Here is a 23,009-nt window from a genome sequence, read left to right as displayed (position 1 = left end):
TTTTTTTCTGATTGTGTCCTTTTCTCACTAGTTTGAGTTGGAAAATAGGGATGTCAGCTATTGTGTTGTAGAAGTTATGTAAAGCCTTTTGTGGCTCCAGAGGAAGTTGTGTGAAGTCTGATAGTTTGCCTCAAGAGATGTAACTTGAGTCGGCGTCAGTTGGAGCTACAGAGTTTGGAAATGATCAAAATCTTTTGGTGTAGAGTTACAAAGAAGTGAGCTTATCAGACCTGTGTAGCCCGCTCCTCATCTTTGCTTAAGGGGTCGCAGCTTAAAGCTACATTAGCAGCTAGCATAACACACCAGAATGTCTGGCAGTCAAGTTGCATTGTGGGTAATATAGGCAAGTTAGGATGGACACTGCATGGAATAAAAAAGGCGATAGATGCTGTTGAAATTAGGTCACGTCTGTTCCTAAATACTTCACCTTGACCTCAATGGAGGATAATATTAAGTCAAGGAAAGAGTGTTAAAGAAGTATTTTCACGATATAAAGAAGACCTCTTATAAAACTAGGCCGTCTCTGCATTAGAAAGACACAAATACTTCTCAAATTGGAGCCAGAGAAAACAGAGAAAAAGGCGACTTTTGCTCAAGCGGTAGAAAACCTACAACTACCAGAATGCTACGCTCCTGACGAAATGTGGAACGGTCCATATGAAACAATAGCGGCCAGCCGGATCTCGTATTTAACAGTGAGCTAAAGCAGCATTTGAGGCGAGAAAAATGCAACTCAGTAACAGACTCCTGGTTTATATTTGATCAGTGCCGCTTAGTTTTGTTGTTTGATCATCGTTTTTCGGCCTCAGATTTCACTGTGCAGGAAGCAGTGTGGCACCCACTTCCTGTTTACCAATTCTCGCCATTACAGTGAAACAGGGCATTAAAAATGTGTCTGAAAACATTCTAGGTGAGAAGCAGGCAGTGCAGTATAATGTGGAGTAACCTTGATTTATATTTGATCAGCGCTGTCTAGTTTTACCGTTTGATATGATTTCTGTCTGAGTTTGAGAGCGAGAGAAGGGCAATATGAAAATATGGAAGTACAGCCTGTACTTTGAACCACAGCACCACGAGCCAGCGAAACACCGCCAAATGACGTGACTTACATATTGGTTAGATGGAGGACAGTTTACACAGTTCATCTACAACCCGCATTGTTTTGATACAAAGCTGGTTGAAAATTGCCAAAATATTCCTTCAAGAGAATTCAACTGCACTCACACTAGGCTACGTTATTATGCAACGGTGGATGTTTTTGTGACGTGGGTCACCTAAAATGTTGCTGCAAGACGGTATTGTGGGACTACATTATCTCTAAAGGATGGTTTAGTTTACCCGACGCTAAAAGAGATAAGAAAGGAAGCACCGAGGCACCTTTTGTTAACATTTAGAAAATTGGACCAGCTTTTGTCCTGGCTGCAACTTAAATAAAACTTCCCGTTAAAAAACGGCCATTCAACCGCAGTTTTGCTGCATCAATTTTCATGCTAAATATTGCCCTTATGATGATACACGATAGTATATCAGTTCTTTCTCAAAGATGACAAAATGTATTAATGTTTTCACTTTTAAATGATGATATTGGATTGTTGATCACTGAATTGATTTATCAATCCTGATCGATGTATATCTTTACCAATACTGTTTTAACCCTTTGAAACCTAAGCAGATTGACTTGATTTCTTTCAAAAACATGAAAAGAAGGCAATGAGCATCTTTACAAGAAATGTTCCCAAAAATAGCTAGAAAATTACCCTAAATTAGCCACAAAACAGGAAAGAAAGTAACAAAGTAACCAAAACAAAAAATGGCTTGAAAAAAAGTGCTAAAAATAAACAATAAGAAATACTTATAGTTTTCTTTAATCTAATTTTGAATGAATTATTACATTAATTATAAATATAGATTTCTTTATGTTTATCTCATTTGATTATTTTCTACAGAAACTCTCTCTCTCCTTTTATGCTAAGTTTTAGGTCATTTTCTTATCATGTTTTTTATCTTTTTTTTGCAATATGCAGAACAATTTATGCCAAGTTGTTGCCTTTTTTCCATGTTTTTGGAATAAATTACATTTTAGTATAAATCCTTGCAAACAGTGTCAGAACACTGTACACAAAACTGATTACCTAAGGATGTTCTTTTCTGAGCTATAACTGTGTCGACTGTATTTAATCATTAATATTTAACATCCCAGAGAAAACCTTTGCAGAATAAAAGTCCTCTCTCCTCTACTAGCCTTACCTTTGAGCGGTTTCGGTATGAAGTGTGCGGCGGCCTTGTTCTTCTTGACGTGGTTCCCCTTCATGATTCCACCCTCCTTGTTGAGCCCGAGGTACCAGGCCCGCCCTGAGGCCTGCTGCCGGTACAGCATGGAGGAGTAGGTGACGTAGTAGTTCTCAAACACAGACTCCTTGAACTTACACTCCGGGGTAAAATGTTCCTGAGGGGAAAGCGCGACAGACGTTAGAACAAATCATAAAAGAAAAAGACAAGAAGGTGATTAAGTAGACATGTGGAGGTGGGGTGTGGGGGGGCGTTAGCCACAGAGAAGGCGCTGAGTCACAGAAGGTATGAGTTTGTAATGGCAACTCCATTAAAAAGTGTTCAATCATTCCTCCATATTGCCATCAGTGTTTTCATCCATCACTTGGTCCGCTGTTTGAGTCATTATCTCAGCCGAGCGGTAGTCTCCGAGAACAAACTGCACCAACTTAGGACAGCTGACATTTGCATTTCCTTATTCCTGCATCTCCATAGCAACCGGCTACTCCCTTGAATACCAACCAGCCCGCTGAGAGAGAGATGGTGCCCAGGATGCCGGGGGAGAGATACAGAAAGAGTGTTCTTCCTCTCTGTCATCCATTAATCTTGTGTGAATTTTAATTAAGTTTTGCGTATGTATGATCTTCAAATAGATTCAGTACAAAGGTGTGTTTTGTGTGTTTAATATCAGGTGGGAAGATGAAACAAGTGATATGAGTGTTATGATTGACGCAGAGCATCCAGGACTGGACATGATGGACCAGATATTGTGGTGGTATACGTGCCTGTACAGGCGTAGCAGCATGGCTGTTATTGCTTTGAGTGTGTGCCTTTTTTTTTCTTTTTCTATTTCCTCTATGTTAGTTTTCATCTTTTGGTCTTGCAGGCTTGCTTAGATTGCTGGAAGTGCGTGTTATTTTTGTTTTTTTGTTATTGCATCTACACCACCCACCATCACCGCTCAAGAGCTGAAGTGGAGCACTTTATGCACCACGCTGCAGCCAACGCTGCCTTCTGACCGGTCCGAGAAAATCCTATGCACAGTGGGGATGTATGTGTAAATGTACCTGGGAAAAAAAAGGCATGGAAACTAATTTCAAGAGCTGTGTGTAAATGGACAAAAAGTAATCTTCCTATCAAAGAATGACTGAAGGGAGATAAACAAAAGGAGGCTGGAGGATGATCTGGAATCAATCCTGTGAAGCCACAATATCAGTGGATAGATAAGAGAGGCTCAGACACTGGATTATAACACCCAGTGGCAGCTGACTCACAAGGCAACACTGTAGTTAAAGTATTGATGTGATGATAGGATGATAATGAGACTGGTCACACTGAGAGCTGCTGCTTCATTACTCAACCTGACCCAAAGAAGAGATTTCAGTCCCTAATGGTCTGTAATGATGATGATGATGATGATGATGATGATGATGATGATGATGATGGTCTGCGTCAGTGAGTGCGCGGTGACCTACAGAGGTGTAGAGAAATCCTTCGTTGTTCATTGCCAGATAGAGTTTGGTCTGGACGCCCTGGATGGCCACCACGCGAAGCCCCACCGGGATCAGGTTGAACACAGCTATGGATACACATACACACATACACACGGCAAACAAACGAGCGCTCACACAGTGAACACAGAGGGGAAACGGAGAGAAAAAATCCTCATCAATATCAATGTAGCATCTGGTACAGTGACACCTCCATTTTGCCACAGAGAAGCTATTTTACAAGGTCAGTCAGGCGCTAAGGCCACTGAATTACACTGATGATTTAGCGGCCGGCATTAAGCGTGGGATGAAAAAAGTCAGAATTAGCAAAAGGCACATAGCAGAGCAGGGTTTGGAAAACATTTGGCAGTGCGAGGACATGTTTCATCAGTAATGTCCACAGAGTTACTGCTATTTCTACTATAATAAATGAAAACATTCCTACTGGAGCTTCAACTGAGGATTATTTACACTAACAGCGTGTTTTCTGTTTTCTATTAATCGTTTAGTCTCTGAAATATCAGAAGGTAGCGAGACAGAGATGACTCCTTCAAAAGGCTTGTTTTCTTTGAGCAACACCCAAAGAAATTCAATTTCTAAAGTTTGCATGCAGAGTAATGTTGAGCTATGACAACATTCAGGTTGTGATAACAGCATTTTCCGTACAAATGTTACAAAGTAGACTTTTTTTATTTAGCATTTTCCAATGAATATGTGGGATATAGCGATACTTTTCCGTTATAAGAGCATTATTTGGACATGTATTCAGTGCAGTCAGAGTATGCGTCTCAGCTGGGGTTTTTACTGCAGTTTGGGACACGTGGCCTCTTGCCAGTTCACAGTCAGCTCTGTGTGTTTTCATTAATACGTTGTACACTAATCAACTTGCCAGCAGTTTGTGAGGCTGGGGTAGAGAAGCATGGCCGTAACAAAAGCCCACATTTTTGGTCAGAATAAGAAACACACCAGCTTTTAAACATTACGAAAGACTTCGATATCAGCAGTTTCTTATTTGAAAATGTTGCATCACTGACCTTTTCAAAAAGGTGGTTGAAAGAATGAAAGAAGAGGCTGCAAAAAAGTCTGCCCCTGACAGAAAACTGAACAAATGCTGGCACACACGACAACCATTCAACTTTTTCATAGTTGAAGCGCTAAACAACATGTATTTGGTAAATTGGCCTGTACTTATATTGCACCTCTCTAGTCTTCCGAACACTCAAAGCGCTCTCACACGACATGTCATATTGACACGTGGCGATGATGCAAGGTGCCACCTGCTATTCAGTAACCATTCACACACACTCACACACTGCAACTTGGGATTCAGTATCTTGCTCAAGGATGCTTTGACTCTGGCAGTCATGGATCGATCGGCCCATCTTCCGCTCAACCTCCTGAGCCACAGCAGCCCCCATGTTAGTGCACATTAATCGAATAATGCGCAGGTGTATGTAAACAGCAGTATGAGTGGTATATATTTACTTTCATTATATGTAAACAGCTGAGGAATATTGTCTTAATAATAATGGTATAAGAATAATAAGAATAATGGTAAAAATCTGAATATTCTGTGCAGTTATATAATGATATGAAAACATTCAAGGAGCTGAAATCAGAGCAAGCTATGATTCAAATTATTTTTATCTGTCAACTAATTATTCAGTCATCTAATCTTCTCGGGCATAATAACTACTTTTGTACATGTAAAAAAAAAAGAGAATCCGAGACTTATTGGCACTACAAGGTTCAAGGTGCTTTGATAATGGCGCTTCATTTGAGTGTTACAGCGCAATTCATAGACCTAATCTCCTCAAACACTGTTAAGCTGATTTGGTTCCACACTTAATACAATACAGTGAATACATTCTAATTTAAGGGTATGTCCATGTGTAACAGCTGAACAGAAAGCATCTACGGTGGCAACAAAATGAGTATAGATTTAAAGCTGCATCATATTGGCCTACACATTTTTTGGGTGCACTGAAACATCACAACGTTGATACTATTGTTGTTTTCTCTGCTCGTGTGCATTCAGCAGGCGCAAGCAAACCCATTATTTATATGTTTCTACAGTAAAAGCTCTGTAGCAGCGACATAATTATTCCAGGCAATTTGATGAGCCAGGCCCTCGTTTAATTACACTCATTTAGCCAACTATGTTTTTTTTTTTTTTTTGATAATGACTGCGGTTATATGGAGATGTGGATTACATAGATTATCCATTGAAACTCGGTCACGGTCCACTAATTTCACGTGGGCGGGCGTTTACATGATATACACGCCATGTAATCATGTAATTAAAGAGCACGCTTCCTTTGTGGTGGCGTCGCTCTCTTTGTACACACAACAGTTGGTGGCCTGAGAAGTAACAGCAGATTAATGCTTGGCGCTGGCAGCACCAGCCGCGCGCGAGGAGAGTGATTGCCGTCTGAACCACAACTACAGGATTGAATTAGCCGTATCAATCACACGTTGTTGTGGCCTGTGTGAGTGAGATTGAGCAAATGAGAGAGAAAGATCTGTTCACTGGATCAGTCCAACCTGGTATCTTTTGCAGTGTGTGCATCCTGTGGATTTGTGATCGATTTCTTTAAGCAGAAAACATATAACACGAATGGACTGCCACGATACCATCTGACATTTGGAGGAAAAGCGGCCACCGGTTTCCTAATTAAATGAACACTTGACATGTTGCTGAGTAACTGTCTGAGATTAAATTCCCACATCAGACACTGAATCCACTGAATGAAGTTTATCATTAAATTGGATTTCAACTGGTTTTGGATGATAACACCAAAGTGGGTGTATGGGAATTGAACAAATTTAGATATTGCTAGAAACTGATCCTCTGATATGTGCTATTCTTTGGTACCTTGAAGTAATATTTCATATTAAGATAAAAAGAAAGTGTGGTTTCTCTTGTCTGCACAGTTATGTTTATTCATTTCTAATCCTCCTTTACCATGTAAGTGAAGCACACAAACTACATTAAGCCTACATGTGATTCAACCTGCGCCGTCACTCATCAATTTATGTCATTATAACAGGATAGAAAAACAGTTTTAACATGCATTTACATTTGTGATTGTTTCCAGTGTTGCAGTAGTCTGACTCAAATGACTGTGTGTATAAGCCTTTCATTGTCTTCCTATTTTAGATGGAAATCTCCGCACCTTCTGTCATCTGCATGTTACTGTTTTCAAAATCCACTGTTGCAACGTAACACTGGTCTTGCAAAGCCGAATCTATCTCCACACTTGTTTTAACGCTATACATGAAACAAGAACAACAATCCCGGAGTAAGCAACCTACACACTAAAACATCCTTTAATGCTTTATGTGGTGTTTTCTTTTGCGGGGATTAAGCCATATTGATGTCAGGGCTCGCTCGTTTCCCCACCAAAATAAAATTTCCTCCCAAAACTACTTTGCGAGAGCATCAACCTTTGCTGCATCTTGTTCGCAGCACTGTTCAAGACAATTGTGAATGGTTTAAAAAAATACAAATTACCCGTGGTGTTTTTTTTTCTTGTGCAGAATTATGATGGGTGAAGCCAGACCTTTCTCCAGCGCTGGCAGAGCAGTGAAACAAAATGTGGAGGTAGGTCCAGCTTTGAGAATAGTATTACAACAACACACATTCAACAGCATCACATTTCTAACGATTAAAGCTGATTTTAGAGCTGAAATGAGGAGCTGATTAATCAATATGTTGATCGATTGACAGATTTATCTGCAATAGTAACAATAGCAACAGATTCTCACTTTCATAAGCAAGAATACATTTGCTGACTCCAGCTTCTCAGATTTAATTTATTTATCTTTATTTAGATTTGAAAAACATTGAGGGTGAGCCCTCATTTACAATGATGCAATACATAGATGCACTTATTTGTCATATATAATAGTAATTGAATACCTTTGGGGTTTTAGACTGTTGGTCGATAAAACGAGCATTTTAAACATGTCAACTTGGCGTATAGCCCAAACAATCAATTGGATGAAAGTTATTGGCAGATAATTTTAGAGTGAAAATAATCATTAGCTGAAGCCCAAAGAAAACAATAGCACAAATAAAATAGAGGGCAAATAAAGAAAACTGGCAGAATTTGGATGGTCAGTATTTTCCGTATGTCCAAAGGCAAGACTTGGACTCACCATAGGTGCTGTCTTCATCCTTGGTTCCATCAATGGTGCCATCAGGCTGCATCTGCAGCTGGAAGCCCTGGCGACTGGAAAGCCTGGTCACAATGCCCTTTAACTGGGGCTCTGAGGAGAGGAGGAGGAGACACATTAACGGCATTCACTCCTTATCACTGTTTCGTCTTCATTTGTATCAAATCCAGAAGTCACCAAGAAGCTGGAAGTATCAGAGGAGGAGAAGCTGTTTCTATTTCAAGTCACTGGGCCTTGAGGGCCTTGAGGGCCCAGTGACGATCCCTGACCCCCATGCATTGTGTCGCACATATAAATCAAACAATACTGGCAGATGTAACATGATAACAGAAGTATCTCCATCAGCTGTCATCGCTGCTACAACACTTGGCTGTGGGACAACACAAAGTTATTCACATGTGATGTTTGTGGTGTCATGCAACAGGATTAAGTCCTGAGCCACTGCCAGGAGGAGACTATCCAGAGTGTGATGAATGATGAAGTGATGAAGGACCAGCCTCAGTGATGAGAGAAAATGGTGTTGGTTGGTGTTGGTGATGATGGTAATGCTGCTGCTGCTGCTGCTGCTGCTGCTGGTAAAGATGGTTGAGGTGTTGGTGCAGCCCGTGGCTTTCCCACTTCTCTCTCCTGCACTCTCAGACCTGGTGGTCGCCTTCTCTTCCGTTTCTTCCTCGATCCAAACAATTTGACACGCGAGAACACGTTGAGCTTGCTGGGCTTCTCGTTTGTGCCTTTGCTGTTGCTCGGGCTGCCGCTGCCGCGGCAGGCATTCGCTTTCTCCCGCTCCCGCGCCTGCCGCTTCTGGCGGATCAGGGAGCTCGCGATAGCCGCTGCCCGGGACATGTTCCCCAGGTAGAGTGAAACAAGACTGTGCGTCCCGGTTGAGAGGGATGGTGGGTGCTCGCGGATAACGCGTTTGGGGGTGTGTGGGGTGCGGGGAGGGGGTCTACACCACCCACGGCTCAGTTCGCATCGCACACCGGCCGCTGCAGCCTCGCAGATATCCGTGCTTTAAAAAGCGTACAGAATACTCCATCGGTGCGTCCGGGCGCTTCATGTGGAAGTAGCTCATCAAATCCAGTAATCTGCCAGTGAGTGAGCGTTAACGACGCCGCCTCACGTCCCCCCCTCCCCCCGAGGGGTCCGAGTGGCAAAAACTGTCTGATTCCCCCTCAGGTGATTCTTCTGGCTGTCCCGAGAGAGCGCGCAGGGAGGAAAGGAAGTGCGCGAGGATCCAGTCCGGGTCCAAGTGGCGAATCAACAGCTTATAAACTGGTGCGAACGACACCGGGGGTTGTTGATGATCACTGCAGCTGCTTCCTCCTCTTCTGCTGCTGCTGCTGCTGCTGCTGCTGCTGCTGATGCTCTGCACCGCTCCCCCGGCGATGCTCCGCTCCTTGACGCTGTCCGTGACAGAAATGCAGCAACCGGAATGTTTGTCAATGAAACAGCTCGGGGCTGGCTCTGTGGGGAAGGGATCATGATGCAGCCGTGCCGTTCATAAAACTGCTGCAGCCCTGCCCGCCCCGAGGAAGAAGAACGAGGAGGGTGGGGGGTGTATGTGTGCGTGCGTGCATGCGTGTATGTGCGTGTGTGTGGAAGGGATCGGATGGCGTTGGGGTGTGATAAGGGGCATTCGGCCATCTCTTTCTTATAGGGCACCTGTAGCCCTGGACCCCACGTGGCATGATATTTACATGTTCACTGAATACTGATGTGTGATAGGCAGGGAGATGGAGATAGGGGAGAGGGAGGGGAGGTGGGGGTTGGGGGCCGTGTGTGTGTGTGTGTGTGTGTGTGTGTGTGGGGGTGGGGGGGGGGGGGGGGGGGTGATATATAGGAGGCGGAGTGAGAAAAAATAAACAGTAAAATAGGAGGGAGAGGGGCAGACAGACAGGTGAATTAATGAGAGGAGGAATAATGGAAAAGGGGGGCAGCAGGGAGAAAATGAGATATTGAGTGTGAGTGAGGGAGGGAGGGAGAAGCTTGGTGAAAATGCACAACCTACAAATGGACTGGGAAAAGGGAAAGATGAATGAGGAACAAAAATGGAGAGGCAAGAGTGAGAAAAATATTGAGTGAGTGTGGGAGAGGGCTGGAGAAAGAAGAGAGGAGATATGCGGAGGCATGGAGAAATAAAGTACAACACCAGGAGTAGAGATACATGAAGTGAAGGGACAATAATGGGAGAGAGAGAGAGACCTGGTGAGTGTGAGAGAGAGAGAACGTGGAGAAAGGAGGGGCTCTCATCTTATTTTGGTGCAGAGGTTCACCACTGCTGAAAGGCTGCAGCGTGCAAGAAGGAGGTGAACAACGGAGACAGCACTTCAGTCCGGATGTGTCATTTTCTAGATGTACCCCCCTCTTCTGCATTCGCACCAGAGCAGATGCACACATACAGCAGCAGCCATCAGCCAATTCGTGCATGTCGACTGGCCGCAGGCAAAGCCCCCGCAGGAAAACAGATGCACAGCTGTCAGGGAGCAGATACAGCTGCAACGGCGCATGGCAACTGCAACTCCCAACTGGTTTCAAGGAAGACGGGGCGGCGGACAAAGAGTCGACAGACTCCCCAGCTGAGGTCGACCTGTGGCACCTGGCGCCGAGCAGCAGGCAGAGCCAGCGCATGCCATTCACCAGTGGAAAAGGTTGTGAAAATCGATGGCTGGAGGGCTGGAGGATGTGGTGAGCAGTAAATTACATGACTGAGGGGGAGGAAACTGTAGCCAGAGGGTGGAGGAGGAAGTGATGGACCATGGACAGAAACTGGGGTCAGGTCCTGGTCACTGAAGTGGAGTCTTTAGCCTGTCCTTGACTGAAGGAGTTGCAGTCACACCTCCAGGCTAGGTAAGAGTAATACCTTTGTAAATGCAGGGTGAAGTCAGTGAAAGTGGGACATCAGGTAAAATGGGACATATAAGATTTTGGGCTCTTAAATATTCGCAGCCAGTCAATAAACATGTCACTGTATTGTTATTAGAAATTTGATTTGCACGAAAGAATCATTTTTATTGATCTGATCAGTTTGGGCACACCAAAAATTCAAAAATCCACGTAACTTCCAAGGAAAGCTATGTGGCATGCCGATTTTCTCATTTTTGTAATAAGAGTACAGCAGCGAAAATAATAAGGGCATAACCCAAAAATGGTTGTAGGATTTCACAAAATATTAATTGTTTTACTTTAAATCAAAATTATTTTCACAGCAAACTTTACTTTTTATGAAAATGGACTTTAAATGAGTTCTTAATGCATTCAAGTTAGAAAAAAAAAAAAAAAAGCAAAATTTTGACATTTTTCTGCAGTGGAAACAGCATGTTTTAGGCCATAAAATTGTGACTTACTTGATTGTGTGCCACCCTGTAATATTAAAGACATTTTTATTATTTTTGTCACTTAAAAAACATTAAATGCTGTCAGTCCATCTCTGCCACAGTAATTAAGAATTAGCCACAATTGTTTCTAACATGCCTGTACACAAACATGTCCGTTATAGACAATGTGGCGCCAAGGAAACAGACACCAAACGAGCGGGGAATGCATAGCAGAAAAGCTGGACAATCTTTTTTAATTAAATAGCCACAGGTTACATTAATGATTTAATTAACTAATTACTGAACTGGTAAATTAACTACTTAAAAAAACAAACATGATTGTCCCTTTTTTCCTTCTCAGCTGTCCCATTTTATCTGAGCTTGTCATCAGAGTGAGGTAGGGTCACTCATGTGTTTGATGGTCCAAATTTTCTAAATTATTCTACTTAACAACATATAGAAGAGAACCATAAGTTATAAAAGTAGCATGCAGAGTTTTAAGTGGTTTTCTTAGTAATCCACCAAAAAGTGTCCCATGTTACCCAACTTAACCCTCAAGCTCTGCCCACATGCCATGCAGTTTCTGAGGCAACACTTTATGCCTTGAAAAAGATTTCATAACTAATCTGTGACGTCATGTAAAACATCAAAAATATGAAAGCGTACAACCACTGTAATGAAATGACTGAGAGCTGGGCTTTTCATCTTTCATTTATGAGCTCCTTGCTTTTAAAGCCACGTGCCCCTAAAAGCAAAAGCCACACAAACAAGAGGTAACAAAATGTAACAATGCAGGCTGCAGGGCAAACAAACTGGAAACAAGGTGACTCTGAGGAACGCAAACACCACCAGCTCTCAACCTTTAGCATTAAATCAACTAAATGATTTAAAATGTTGCAGAAAACACATAAATCAATACACAAATCAATGGAAACAAATCAGCAGCCGGGGAAAACAACAACAAAAAAAAAAAAACAGAGGGAAGAATTAGAAACTGATTTGTTTCCAGGATTTAAAGAATAGCCCAGTTAAATAAGTGGATGCAATAAATTAATTACGGAATAAACACCTTCAAGTTTACACTGTTTCATCTGTAGAAACGAATGAAAACAAGGGATTTAAAGTATTATTAAGAGCTCTTAAATCTAAGCCTTTCCTGTGGTTAAAAGCGTGTGAACTTCCATAAGGTTTGGATGGAGCTCTGTAGCGCCACCTACAGACTATACAATTTGACAAAAAGAGGATAGAGGAGAAAACTACGGCAAATATCCAGAGAAGAGGAGCTCTGATGTTTGTGATCGTCTAACCATTAATGCCAGTTAGAGTATGATCGGAAATCCAGCAGCACGCGGCAATATTCATCACAGTATCAACACTTTGCAACAAGCCGCCGAGGCCTGTAGAAGGCAGACCATCAAAAGGAGAAGTTAAAAAAAAGTTAGGTTCAGGTAAAAATATGTATTTGCGGTCAATCTTATTTCGATATTCTTTGTAAGAAGCCGTCGCGCGGGCCGACACGGATTTTAACAAATTGATTAGTGCAAAGAGCAGAGACTTTTGATTCGGGGTCTGAGGGTTGGTGTGAACTCAAGTTAAGCAAATTTAACATATTTTTTTTTAATCAGCGCTTCCAAAACCAGACGTGAAGTTTGTGTTTTAGGGTCTGTCACATTTTAAAGGTTGAAATCTGCCCTGTGAGCGCGCATCGAGGACACCCATAGCACTTCTGGATCTCAGTTCCTGAAATGCTTTAAAGACGAATTTAGTCTCATACAGCAGAACCATATTTAGAGCCTGAATTACAGTGCTATGCATTATGAATGCATGTAAATGAGTGTATGCATCTAATAAAAGAAGTTTGGTCGGAGCAGCGTCTCTGCAGAAGGGCGCGCCCGGCGCAGCCTTCAGCACCACAGACAGCGCTGCAAGTTTCAGTTCACATAAAAACACCTTTTATTTAGTTTATACTGAAACGATCGCTTTAATTCGAAGACAGCTTTCTATAAATGGACATTTAATACTTTGAGAACATGTCAAGTTTGAAAACGAATTGTATCTGTTACACCAACAAAAACATAAAGTCAGTATTTTAGAAAACGTCCTTTAGAGGCTTATAACTTTCATAGTAGCCTATTTAACTTGATGTTTCGGCTTCTCCCCTTTAACAGTCTATTTCCAACGCATACACAGAGTGCTAAGTTGATCCAATATTCATAAATTTTCTTTTAATAATGTCGTACTATAGGAAGGCTCAAATCTCGTTATTTTACTCCGTTTCTCCCGGTCCTACCTGAGGTCGATCGGCGGAGAGGGAAACTCATGCTGCGCCCGTGGAGCTCCGGAGCCTTGTGCTCATGGCTTTTCGCACTTCCTGTTGTGCTCCTGTCCCGACGAAAAGAGGAGGAATTACTGAAGTTCAAAACGGAGAATTCTCCACGGCATTGGATCCATTAAGGCCGCGCACATGGCGTTGACGGGAGATCATTACAGAACATTAGAGGCCATTAAGCCGTTGGAACCGGTCATTAATGATTCATCTCAAGGCCCCGCTGATCTGGCACAATAACAGAGAGAGGGAGCCAGCAGGCCGGTCCCAAATCCAAGGATCTATCGAGGGAGCATGGCGTGTGTGCGCGCGCACGTGTGTGTTAGTATTTGTATGTGTGAGTATTACTGTACTACTCCTAAGAACTCTGTTCTCCTCTGATTAAGCCCTCTCTGCATGTAAATACAAACTATATTCAAAAACCTAAACGTACAGTGACAGCCATGTTTATCCTCAACACATTGAGAACTTTTAGAACAAATTTTACTATTTCTCTCAATTATGAGATTTTTTTTAACTGCAGTGTCTATATATTGCCCCTTGCTGACTTTAAAACTGAGTTAAGAAATGCCAATGAGGATTATATTTACAAAATAATCTTTGATCATGTTCTTGGTTCATTGCTTAGTCCATAAAGTTGTTGAAAAATGCCTCACAATTTCTTTAAGTCCCAGATCCCAAACCTTTCAGATACCAAATGTTTCATGCTAAATTTGGGGTAAATATAAAGAAAATGATGCACTTGATAGCTCCACTTTTTCCACATGACAGAATGGTTCAACCATAAAAAGCATAGGGGTTTTGGGTTTGAATATTCCACTCAATCTAAAAATTTTGAAGCTTCAACAAAGAGCTGAACCAGATGGTACAGATAATAAAAGATGCTTTTGCATTGGAATACGATGATTCAAACAAGTGGTTCTCAACCCTTTTTTTGTGTCAAGGACCCACAAATTCATGCACATTAGGTTTTGCCAAGTTTTTAGTAAAGTAATTTGATCACAAAAAAATGTCATCCATGCAGTTGCAATGCCCGCTGAAGGGTTTAAACAACCTTAAAACTCAAAAGTGGAAAACTGCATTTTAAGGCTCTAATTATAAACAACACACATGTGACACTTTAAAAATTAAAAATAACTAGCTAAATGTCATTGATTTAACATATTTTTAAAATAGAGACAAACTCAAACAGCATGCACAAACATACACAAAAACACACACACCTAATGCACTACATCTCTCAGTGGTTCTGTGGGTTATCTTCATAGTAACCACACTCAGAGCAATGCTGTCAGTTCAGGATTACGCACACAGTCTACACAGCCAACCATAACACTATATTATCAGGCCCATTACATTGTTGTGCTCTTACGGTGCTTCCTGTGATGCAGTCTGTTAAAACACAACAGCGTCCATATCACTGAGATGATACACAGAGTATTACAGGCTGCAGAGTGTCTGTTGCTGCATATGCTGCAGTACAGGAGCCTATAAAACCCACTGAAGGCAGCGAAGCAGGATGTTGCAGGACAACATGCACACTCAGCAACTTGAAAAGTAAAGCTAATAGAAAGATACATCAAAGTTATCTGAGAAACAAGATATCTGAAACAAATCTGCCTCTGATTTTCCAAATCTCTGTGAGGCTACAAAAAGCAGTCTTTTCAGGGAAACAATTTTATTGTTGGTCATGCCCACATAATTTCATCATGCCATGGCTTTCTGTGATGAAGAAATAACTATTAAATCAAGCAAATTGATCAACGGGGTCACTGTGTGCCTGTGGTCAGATTCCTTTTCTCTCTCCCTTTCCTCCATTTTTCTCAACTGAACTGAAATACTATTCCAGCTTTGAATAAACACGTAATGCCTCCCAGAATAGCTTTGTAGCCTTGGCTTGAAATAGAAAACCACAAAAATGGCAGCAGGTACGTTTTGGCAAAGGTTCCTAACCCAACAGCCTGGGCAAGCAGCCAGTATCCAATCACCGTCTATTCTAGTCTATAAAAAAAATAAATAAAAAAAACTCGATTGACTTTCCCATCAGATTTTGGAGAGCCTCAGCTGTCAGTCACTACTAGTGATTCACATTACTAGCCACTAGGTGGTGCCATATTATCAGATTACAGAAAAGTGGAAGAGTGTGTGTGTGTGTGTGTGTGTGTGTGTGTGTGTGTGTGTGTGTGTGTGTGTGTGTGTGTGTGTGTGTGTGTGTAAAATGTAAAGTGTGTGTGTGTGTGTGTGTGTGTGTGTGTGTGTGTGTAAAATGTAAAATGCACAGTCTGCATCCCTTGATATCTGAAAACACTATCCGTAACTATCTTATTTAAGGGCCTGATCACTGCCACACTTAATAATAATACTAATAATGCACTTTTTCTCCATTTTTCTCCAGATTTAATGGCTGACTACTGACCAACAGAACCTTTATATATATATATATATATATACTGAAAACGCCTTCACATCCTTGTCGCATTTTAATGTAGACTCTCAAATTTCCCAGTTTATGACACCCATCATCCACTAAGGACCAAATGAGGACTAGTTTGTCTATGCCATGGAATGTCTCACATTACATACTCCCAAATTAGTCATTTTGCCCTCCTCACGACTAATAAGCCAACAAATGAGAAAATTTGAAGGTAATAATTTAAGTTGTGGACAAAAAGTAATATGAATTTGTTGGTGCAAAAATCCCAGGAAGTTTTCCCTGTCGGTGATATGCTATAATGGAAAACATTATTGTTTCATTATCTAAATAGAATTTTAAAATAAATCATTAATGTGGGGTTGAAAACATGTTGAGCTCTGTTACGCTGTATAAATTGGGTGCAGGAATGAGTCCTAAACTCTGGATATGAGTTAGCATTTTAGCACTCACGGTTACTTTGTCTCAGAGTCAATGGGTGTGTTTTTGGTTAGTAGCCTGAAATCAGGTCTGTGGTTAACAGAAGCTTTTATGTTTTTCTATATAATATAAAATACATAAAAAAACACCGCACTTGTACATTTTGAAGCTTTTATGTGTCTTTAAAAAGGTGGTTGCTAACAAGTGGTTAAATGAGACGACAGGTTGACAGGAACTTTAAACATCATCAGATCAAACACTTAATGTTAGCTTTTTACTTCTGGCCATTGCATTAAGCTTCAAAAACCATAAAAGTGGTGTTTGTGTTTTGTTTTTTTTTTTCCCTAAGGTTGTCTGCATTTGACGATCCAGGATCTTGGTTTTTATGCTTTTTTTCTGCCTCACCAAAGACCACCTGTCACACCAGCCTTCAGAACCAAGCAGCACTTCCTTCAACCTCTGTAACCCAAAATGTGTGAGTATTATAAATGTTTGTTTGCCACAAAGCATATTTTCTGCAGTGATTCAAAGTCCAATGGAAAAAATGCCATTGGACTTTGACATGGGATAAAGGGTGATGTTAACTTCTAGGGTTGGCCTTCAAAAAATCACATCCCTGCAGCACATTTATCATAATCACAGCAGTGCTTTGAGCCAAATGCTAAGATCAGCATGCTAACATGCTCACAAGTGCAATTTTTAACACGCAGAGTTAAAAGTTTGATGTGTTAGCACGTTAACGTTTGCTGAGCACAGAGTACAGTTGAGACTGATGGGACTGCTGTTAGCTTTGCAGATATTTGGTCATAAACACAAGATGCCAAAACAAATTGAAACTTTGACCGATGGTGCTGTGATCACCAAAGCTGTTACCTTACCTGTCAGTGCTTGTAGTGCATTATTTCGGCACTAAATGCTGACATCACGTCATCAGTGAAAAGTCAGATGAGGTTTAATGATCTATTGGATGGGCCTTAATTGCTGTGCAATGTTGACCTCTGCCGCCATATCGTTGGGTCACAATCAGGGTTAATTAACAATGTGAATCCTCTCCTGCTACTTATTTGTGTGTCTGCATGCAGACACACACACACACACACACACACACACACACACACACACACACACACACACACACACACACACACTGACACACACATACGCACGCATAGGCATAAGTAGTTTTAATCCACATTTATAAGACTAATCTCTTTAAGAACAAGATGTTAATGAGTTCTTGTTCTACCCAAACTTAATCCTTAACGGCACTATTATTATATAAAGACCAGCACAAGGTGACATATAACGCTGCATGTGTTCCCCCTGAGGGGGGGTGAGTCACTGTTGGAGATATTTTAATCAAAAAGTTCATCAGACATAATGTATTTCTGCGATCATAAGAGCAAACATTGCTGATATATTCTCACTCTTTGTTGTGCTGCTTAAAGCTGCAGCATTCAGTGATGCGGCCTCAGTAAGCATTGTTTTGACTTTGTTTTGTTTAACCCTTTGAAACCTGGATCAACATAACTTTTCTCGTGCTGCTTTCAGATGCCTTTCACAAGTGTTTAAAACTTTGAACCCTGATCAAATTGGTGCGATTTCTTTTAAATACATGCAGGAAAAAAGCAAAGAACAACTTGGTAAGAAATGTTCAACAAATTGCAAAAAAGTTAGTGGATTTAGATTTTTTTTAAAAGCTACAGGGAAAAGTGTCTAAAAAAGACTGGGAAAATGTTCATAATTACTTATTTAAAATTATGTTACAAAATGTATATATAGCACTTTTTTCAGGTAATTTGTGTTTTTTTAATTACTTTTTTCTTCCTGTTTCCTATTCTTCTTCTTTTATTTTTTTTTTTTAACCAATATTATGTTATTATTACATTAATGTTCAGGTATTTTTCTTGTACTTTTTAATAATTTCTTGCTTATTTTTGAGTAATTTCTTCATTTTTTGCTCATCAAATTCTTCCCATGTTTTTTGGAAGAAATAAAGCCAATTTGCTCTGGCCTTTGGAGGGTTGTGAGCTGTGAGCAAATCGGTTTGATTTTTTTTTTCTTCAAAAACATATTGAAAAGGTGGAATTTGGCAAGAAAGGTCCTGCAAACAGAAATTAATAGGTTTTATAAAATTATGAAAAATCAATTATGAAAAACATCCAGAAAAAATATATTTATAATTATCATCATTATATATTGAAATTATGTCATAGAATTTTTTTTTTTTTTTTTTACTTATTATTTACTTCCTTGTTTGTTGTTGTTGTTGTTTTTAACTTTTCTTTTTACTTTCTTTTTCATTTGTTTGGGCTAATTTTTGGGTAATTTTCTTAGCTTTTTACTGATTTTTGGGTCATTTCTTTTCAAGTTGCTCATGCCTTCTTTCCATGTTTTTGAAAGAAAAAAACTCAGGTTTCAGAGGGTCAAATTCAAAGTCAAAATTTATTCCAGTCATATGGGAGTGATGCTCCTTTGGCTTAAGCTCATGATACACTGAGCAAAACATACACCTGTACAAGGTATTGAAATGCACTTGCACTTGAACAAATTCTTAAAATGTTCAGTTTTATTAATAGTACTATGGCATGTGGTGAAGTTGTACTTGGCAGCATTATAGTAAGGCTTTAATATTTGGTGTCATAAAGGAAGGATTTATTACAGGATTGTTGTATTGGAATCCATTCCAGTGTACAGGGTTATTATTGTTCTGGTTTCTTAGTGGATATCGTCTTATAAATCACCCCTTCTTGTTTATTGGCTTGCTTTTATTGCTTTTTCTGTTTATTGATGCGTTTGCCTTGTATCCTCTTAAAGGTGCTTTATGGGTAAAGGTTGCCATAAATAAGGTTTATTACTATTCTGCCAGCAGCTGTTTGTTTCAGCTGAACATAGCGAAACTCTACTGGTTCAGTGCAGTTTAACTGTGACATCCAGCCCTCTGTCAGATTCAGGAGCATATCAATACTTGTGTCCCTCCACCATTAGACCTGTCAAAGAGCGATACAGTAAAAGAAAGCACAATTTCACTGACTGGGTTGCACTGGCGAGGTCCTCCATATGCCAGAACAGCTGCCGGTATGCACATTTGTGGCTTTACAACTAATTTTTCACACTTCTGCAAACTATCATCATTGTCAAATCTCAATCATTATTATTATTATTATTATTATTATTATTATTATTAAACATCAGAAGGATGATCAGTGATTTATTCATAGCCCTCATGTTCAAATTGACTTTACAAAGTGCTTAATGACAATAAAAATAAATGATCACTAACAGGGAGATAAATGTAGCCTAAATAAAAATGATAAGATTAATCACCTAGTGACCCCCACCAACAACCTCATGCCCCTGGTACATTTGTTGTAAATTGCTGATCAATATCACGGCTGGTGTAATCCTACTTCAAAATGGTCCCTAGTTGTTTCTCTTTTTTCGATTGTTGAGTTGTAATTTGCTTAATTTTCTGTGATAATACTCTAAACACTCTACAATTGAAAAGATTTTGAAAATTATGACTGGTTGTTTTGCAAATGAAGGGCTGATAATTGCCCCTCTTCTGTTAAAAAGCAGCGCATGGCCTTGCCCCATATATGACCCTGGTACTTGGTATACTTTGGTCCTTATGAGGGATAAACCCTTTTTTAAAACAGTTATTGTGTAGGTGAGATCTGTCTACACAGAAATAGTTCATTTTTATCTGTGGCAAAAAACAACCATTAAATAAGGTATTTCCGCAAACTCTACCCTGCTTCTCAGAAACACAACTACAAACAGGAACATTCTCTCCTTCTTAGCTGTTCGTTCACAAATTGTGTCAAGAGTCTTACTCTTGTTTGCTGATGTGTCATCTACATGATTAATCACCATGTTACGTCCTATGGGGACTCGTATTGATCTTTAACTGCAGATACTGTAGCCCGTTTAATGCTGCTTCTTCAAGGTGGGAATTTTATGCCAAGTTGCTGTTCTGTATAAAAGGTACAATAACGGAACGGGTGGACACAGTTGTCTCTCCTTTAAGCTGGCAGTGGAGGTATTAACAGCACCAAAACAACCTCTATGTAAGCAGGACAGCCGGCAAGACAGAACTATGAACAGGAATGATGTGATGTTTTGACAATTATGTGCGCCACCCAGCGCCAGGAGATTTAAAAAGTAGCTGGTAGCTGTTCGCAGCTAAAATACAGAAGAAGAGCAGCAGCTGAAAATGTCTGCAAACTGAGAAAACAATGAGATTCAGGAGCTCCTTTACCCCTGAGCAAAGCAAATGATTGTTATTGTCATGCTATGCCATTGGGATTGTTTAGAAAGCGCTGCCCGCATGTCACACTAGAGGCTGACGGTTTTGTGTGACATGTCACGCCTCTTTTGCTTTTGTGATGCCAGCATGCTATCCAAAATCAAGCACTTAAGTGGCATAATTGTTTGCTTCTGTGTAAAAATGCAAAGGCAGCATAAAGAAGGGAATTTGTATCGACCCCACAGCGCAGTCGACGTCTGTGTAAGAAGAGCTTTTGTCTCTTATGGCAGGAGGAAATTATGTGACTATTTTGACCATTTCAATCCAGTTTACCTGTTATGGCACTAGTTCAGTTTGATCTAAATTTTGTTTATTGCTCATTTCTTATTTGTGATCATTATTAGCTGTTCAGTGTTTTCACAGTTTCTCCCAGTAAAAATCTGAAGAGGCCAGCTACTGTCTTTAAACTTTATTAGTGTGTTTAGTTTGCTTCATAACTGTGCACCTTTAGGCACAACAAGGGCAGAAGATTTACAACAAATTAACTCTTAGTCATAAGAAATGGTTTCCTGAACACTAAAACCTACATTTGAGATAATTTAAAAGAACAATTTAAAGAAACCGCTACTACAATTTAAGATTTTTAGGGATGAGTCAATATTTTTAATACCCTTAACTTAATTATTAAGGTTAGAGTCAATATTTGTAAGACTTGATTTCCCCACTTTCTGATGCATACTGTAGAATATGTCAATGTGTTTGTGCTTAGTCGGCTAAACCCAGCTCAAAAGGACTTCAAACTCACTCTATAAATGCCTGTTTATCATGTTTGAAGCTTATTTTATGTTCCTCTAATTCATATATGGACCTCATCTCATTGCACATTCATAAATGTAATCCCTGCACGCTCCATCTCCAGTGTTTTTTTTTTTTTTTTTATGAATGGATGTTGGTCTTGTGCATAGATTACGCGGGCAACTCCCTTTTTTGTCTCCATGGCAATGATAGTTTCCCAGTTTCCATTGCGGTGTCTCTCGCGCGTCGATTTTATTGCTGTCCAGAGAGGAGAAAATGAATTCGTGTGTGCGCGCGCCGTTGAAATTACATCTGAGACCCGGGAAGCCTTCTGTGGGGGGAAAAGCCTATGTCAGTGATTTTATAATATGGGCATATATTGCCTGTTTCATCTGCTGCACAGTGCAGTCTAACACTATGCATGGTTTATGCCCCCCCCCCTTTTTTTTTGTAATTGAGCTGTAAACCCAAAGACCAGTACGGAGAAAACCTTTTTACATCAGTTATTATAACCATTTAGAAATGTAATTCACTTTTCTGGAGGCTACATCTTGAAACTGTCCAACGATATTTTGAAGTAGTCCACTTCATGTGCCCTGGGTTCTGAATTATGGGGACAAAAAAGTGGCCAGCATGCTGATCTCATCGCAAAACCTGCTGTTTCCTCTTTTGTTCTCACACTAAATAAAGACAAAACGCGTACATCGCTCCTTGTATCTGACTCGGGTTCATCATCACTCACCTTTGGCGGCATGGTCTTTATCCTCTTTGCTTTTCGTTTTTCCGCTCATGGAGCACCGCCTCCGCTGTTGCTGCTGCTGGTTCTTGAATCAAACTTCAGGTGAAAGATGCAGGATCGCTGTTTCACTTTTTCAACCTCATTAGTATTTTTCCGTCCAAACGCGCCCAGCAGACAGTCCAACTCTCAGCGTCCCTCTCTGCCTCTCTCCCTCTGCTCAGCCCGACTCTATCTGATGACCCGTTGCGCTTTTACGCTCCACAATCCAGCAGGAGCGCTCCCAAACGTGCGCGCGCAAAATCTGGACTCGCACGCGCACATTTAGAGACAAAGAAAGATGTCACACGCGAGGCAATTTAATCAGACAAATCTAGGAACTACTGAAAAAATAAAAGGTACCACTTTTTAATAAGTCTCCCTTTACAGAGGGTTTATTATAAGTGATAAATACTTTACTAATGCTTAAAGATCAACCATTAAGATGAACTCTTAGTTGCTAGGTTTTGGAATATCCTAAACAACTATTAACAATTCATTAACATTTCCAGTGCAGATTGTTGTTATAAAATGTATTGTTTTATTATGACTGCAGACAAGTGACTTGTGTTTCTCGATGGATTATTAAAAAGCGTGAAAGTATGACTGCTGTTAATGTTTTTTTCATGATAGCTTATTGGAAAGTGAGTCACCCATGTTTTTTTATCCGTAATTTACTTATAGCCAATAAACTATTAACTTGTTAATGACTTAATGGGTCTTTTAAGACTTTACTGATTATTAAAGAATGATAAAAATCCA

At 40.4% G+C, this 23,009-nt stretch overlaps 1 protein-coding gene across 2 annotated transcripts in view; it reads right to left on the bottom strand.

The window, feature by feature from the left end:
• Window positions 1–22,385, bottom strand: part of fgf13b (fibroblast growth factor 13b) — a 26,014-nt gene extending 3,629 nt beyond the window's left edge. The window contains exons 1-4 of one of the 2 annotated variants that reach the window (XM_042498993.1): window positions 22,215–22,385; window positions 7,920–8,030; window positions 3,744–3,847; window positions 2,248–2,446 (exon numbers count right to left, since the gene is read on the bottom strand). In XM_042498993.1, coding sequence (XP_042354927.1) covers window positions 2,248–2,446; window positions 3,744–3,847; window positions 7,920–8,030; window positions 22,215–22,263 — 463 coding nt within the window. In that variant the 5' untranslated portion in view covers window positions 22,264–22,385. Of the gene's footprint in view, window positions 1–2,247; window positions 2,447–3,743; window positions 3,848–7,919; window positions 8,031–8,578; window positions 9,061–22,214 lie in introns of those variants that run through there. The other variant, XM_042498994.1, reaches the window with a different exon arrangement.
• Window positions 22,386–23,009: the final 624 nt, after the last annotated feature.

Source organism: Plectropomus leopardus, chromosome 13, assembly GCF_008729295.1.
Source record: "Plectropomus leopardus isolate mb chromosome 13, YSFRI_Pleo_2.0, whole genome shotgun sequence".
Taxonomy (NCBI): Eukaryota; Metazoa; Chordata; class Actinopteri; order Perciformes; family Serranidae; genus Plectropomus; species Plectropomus leopardus.
This window is presented reverse-complemented; position numbering and strand designations above follow the sequence as displayed.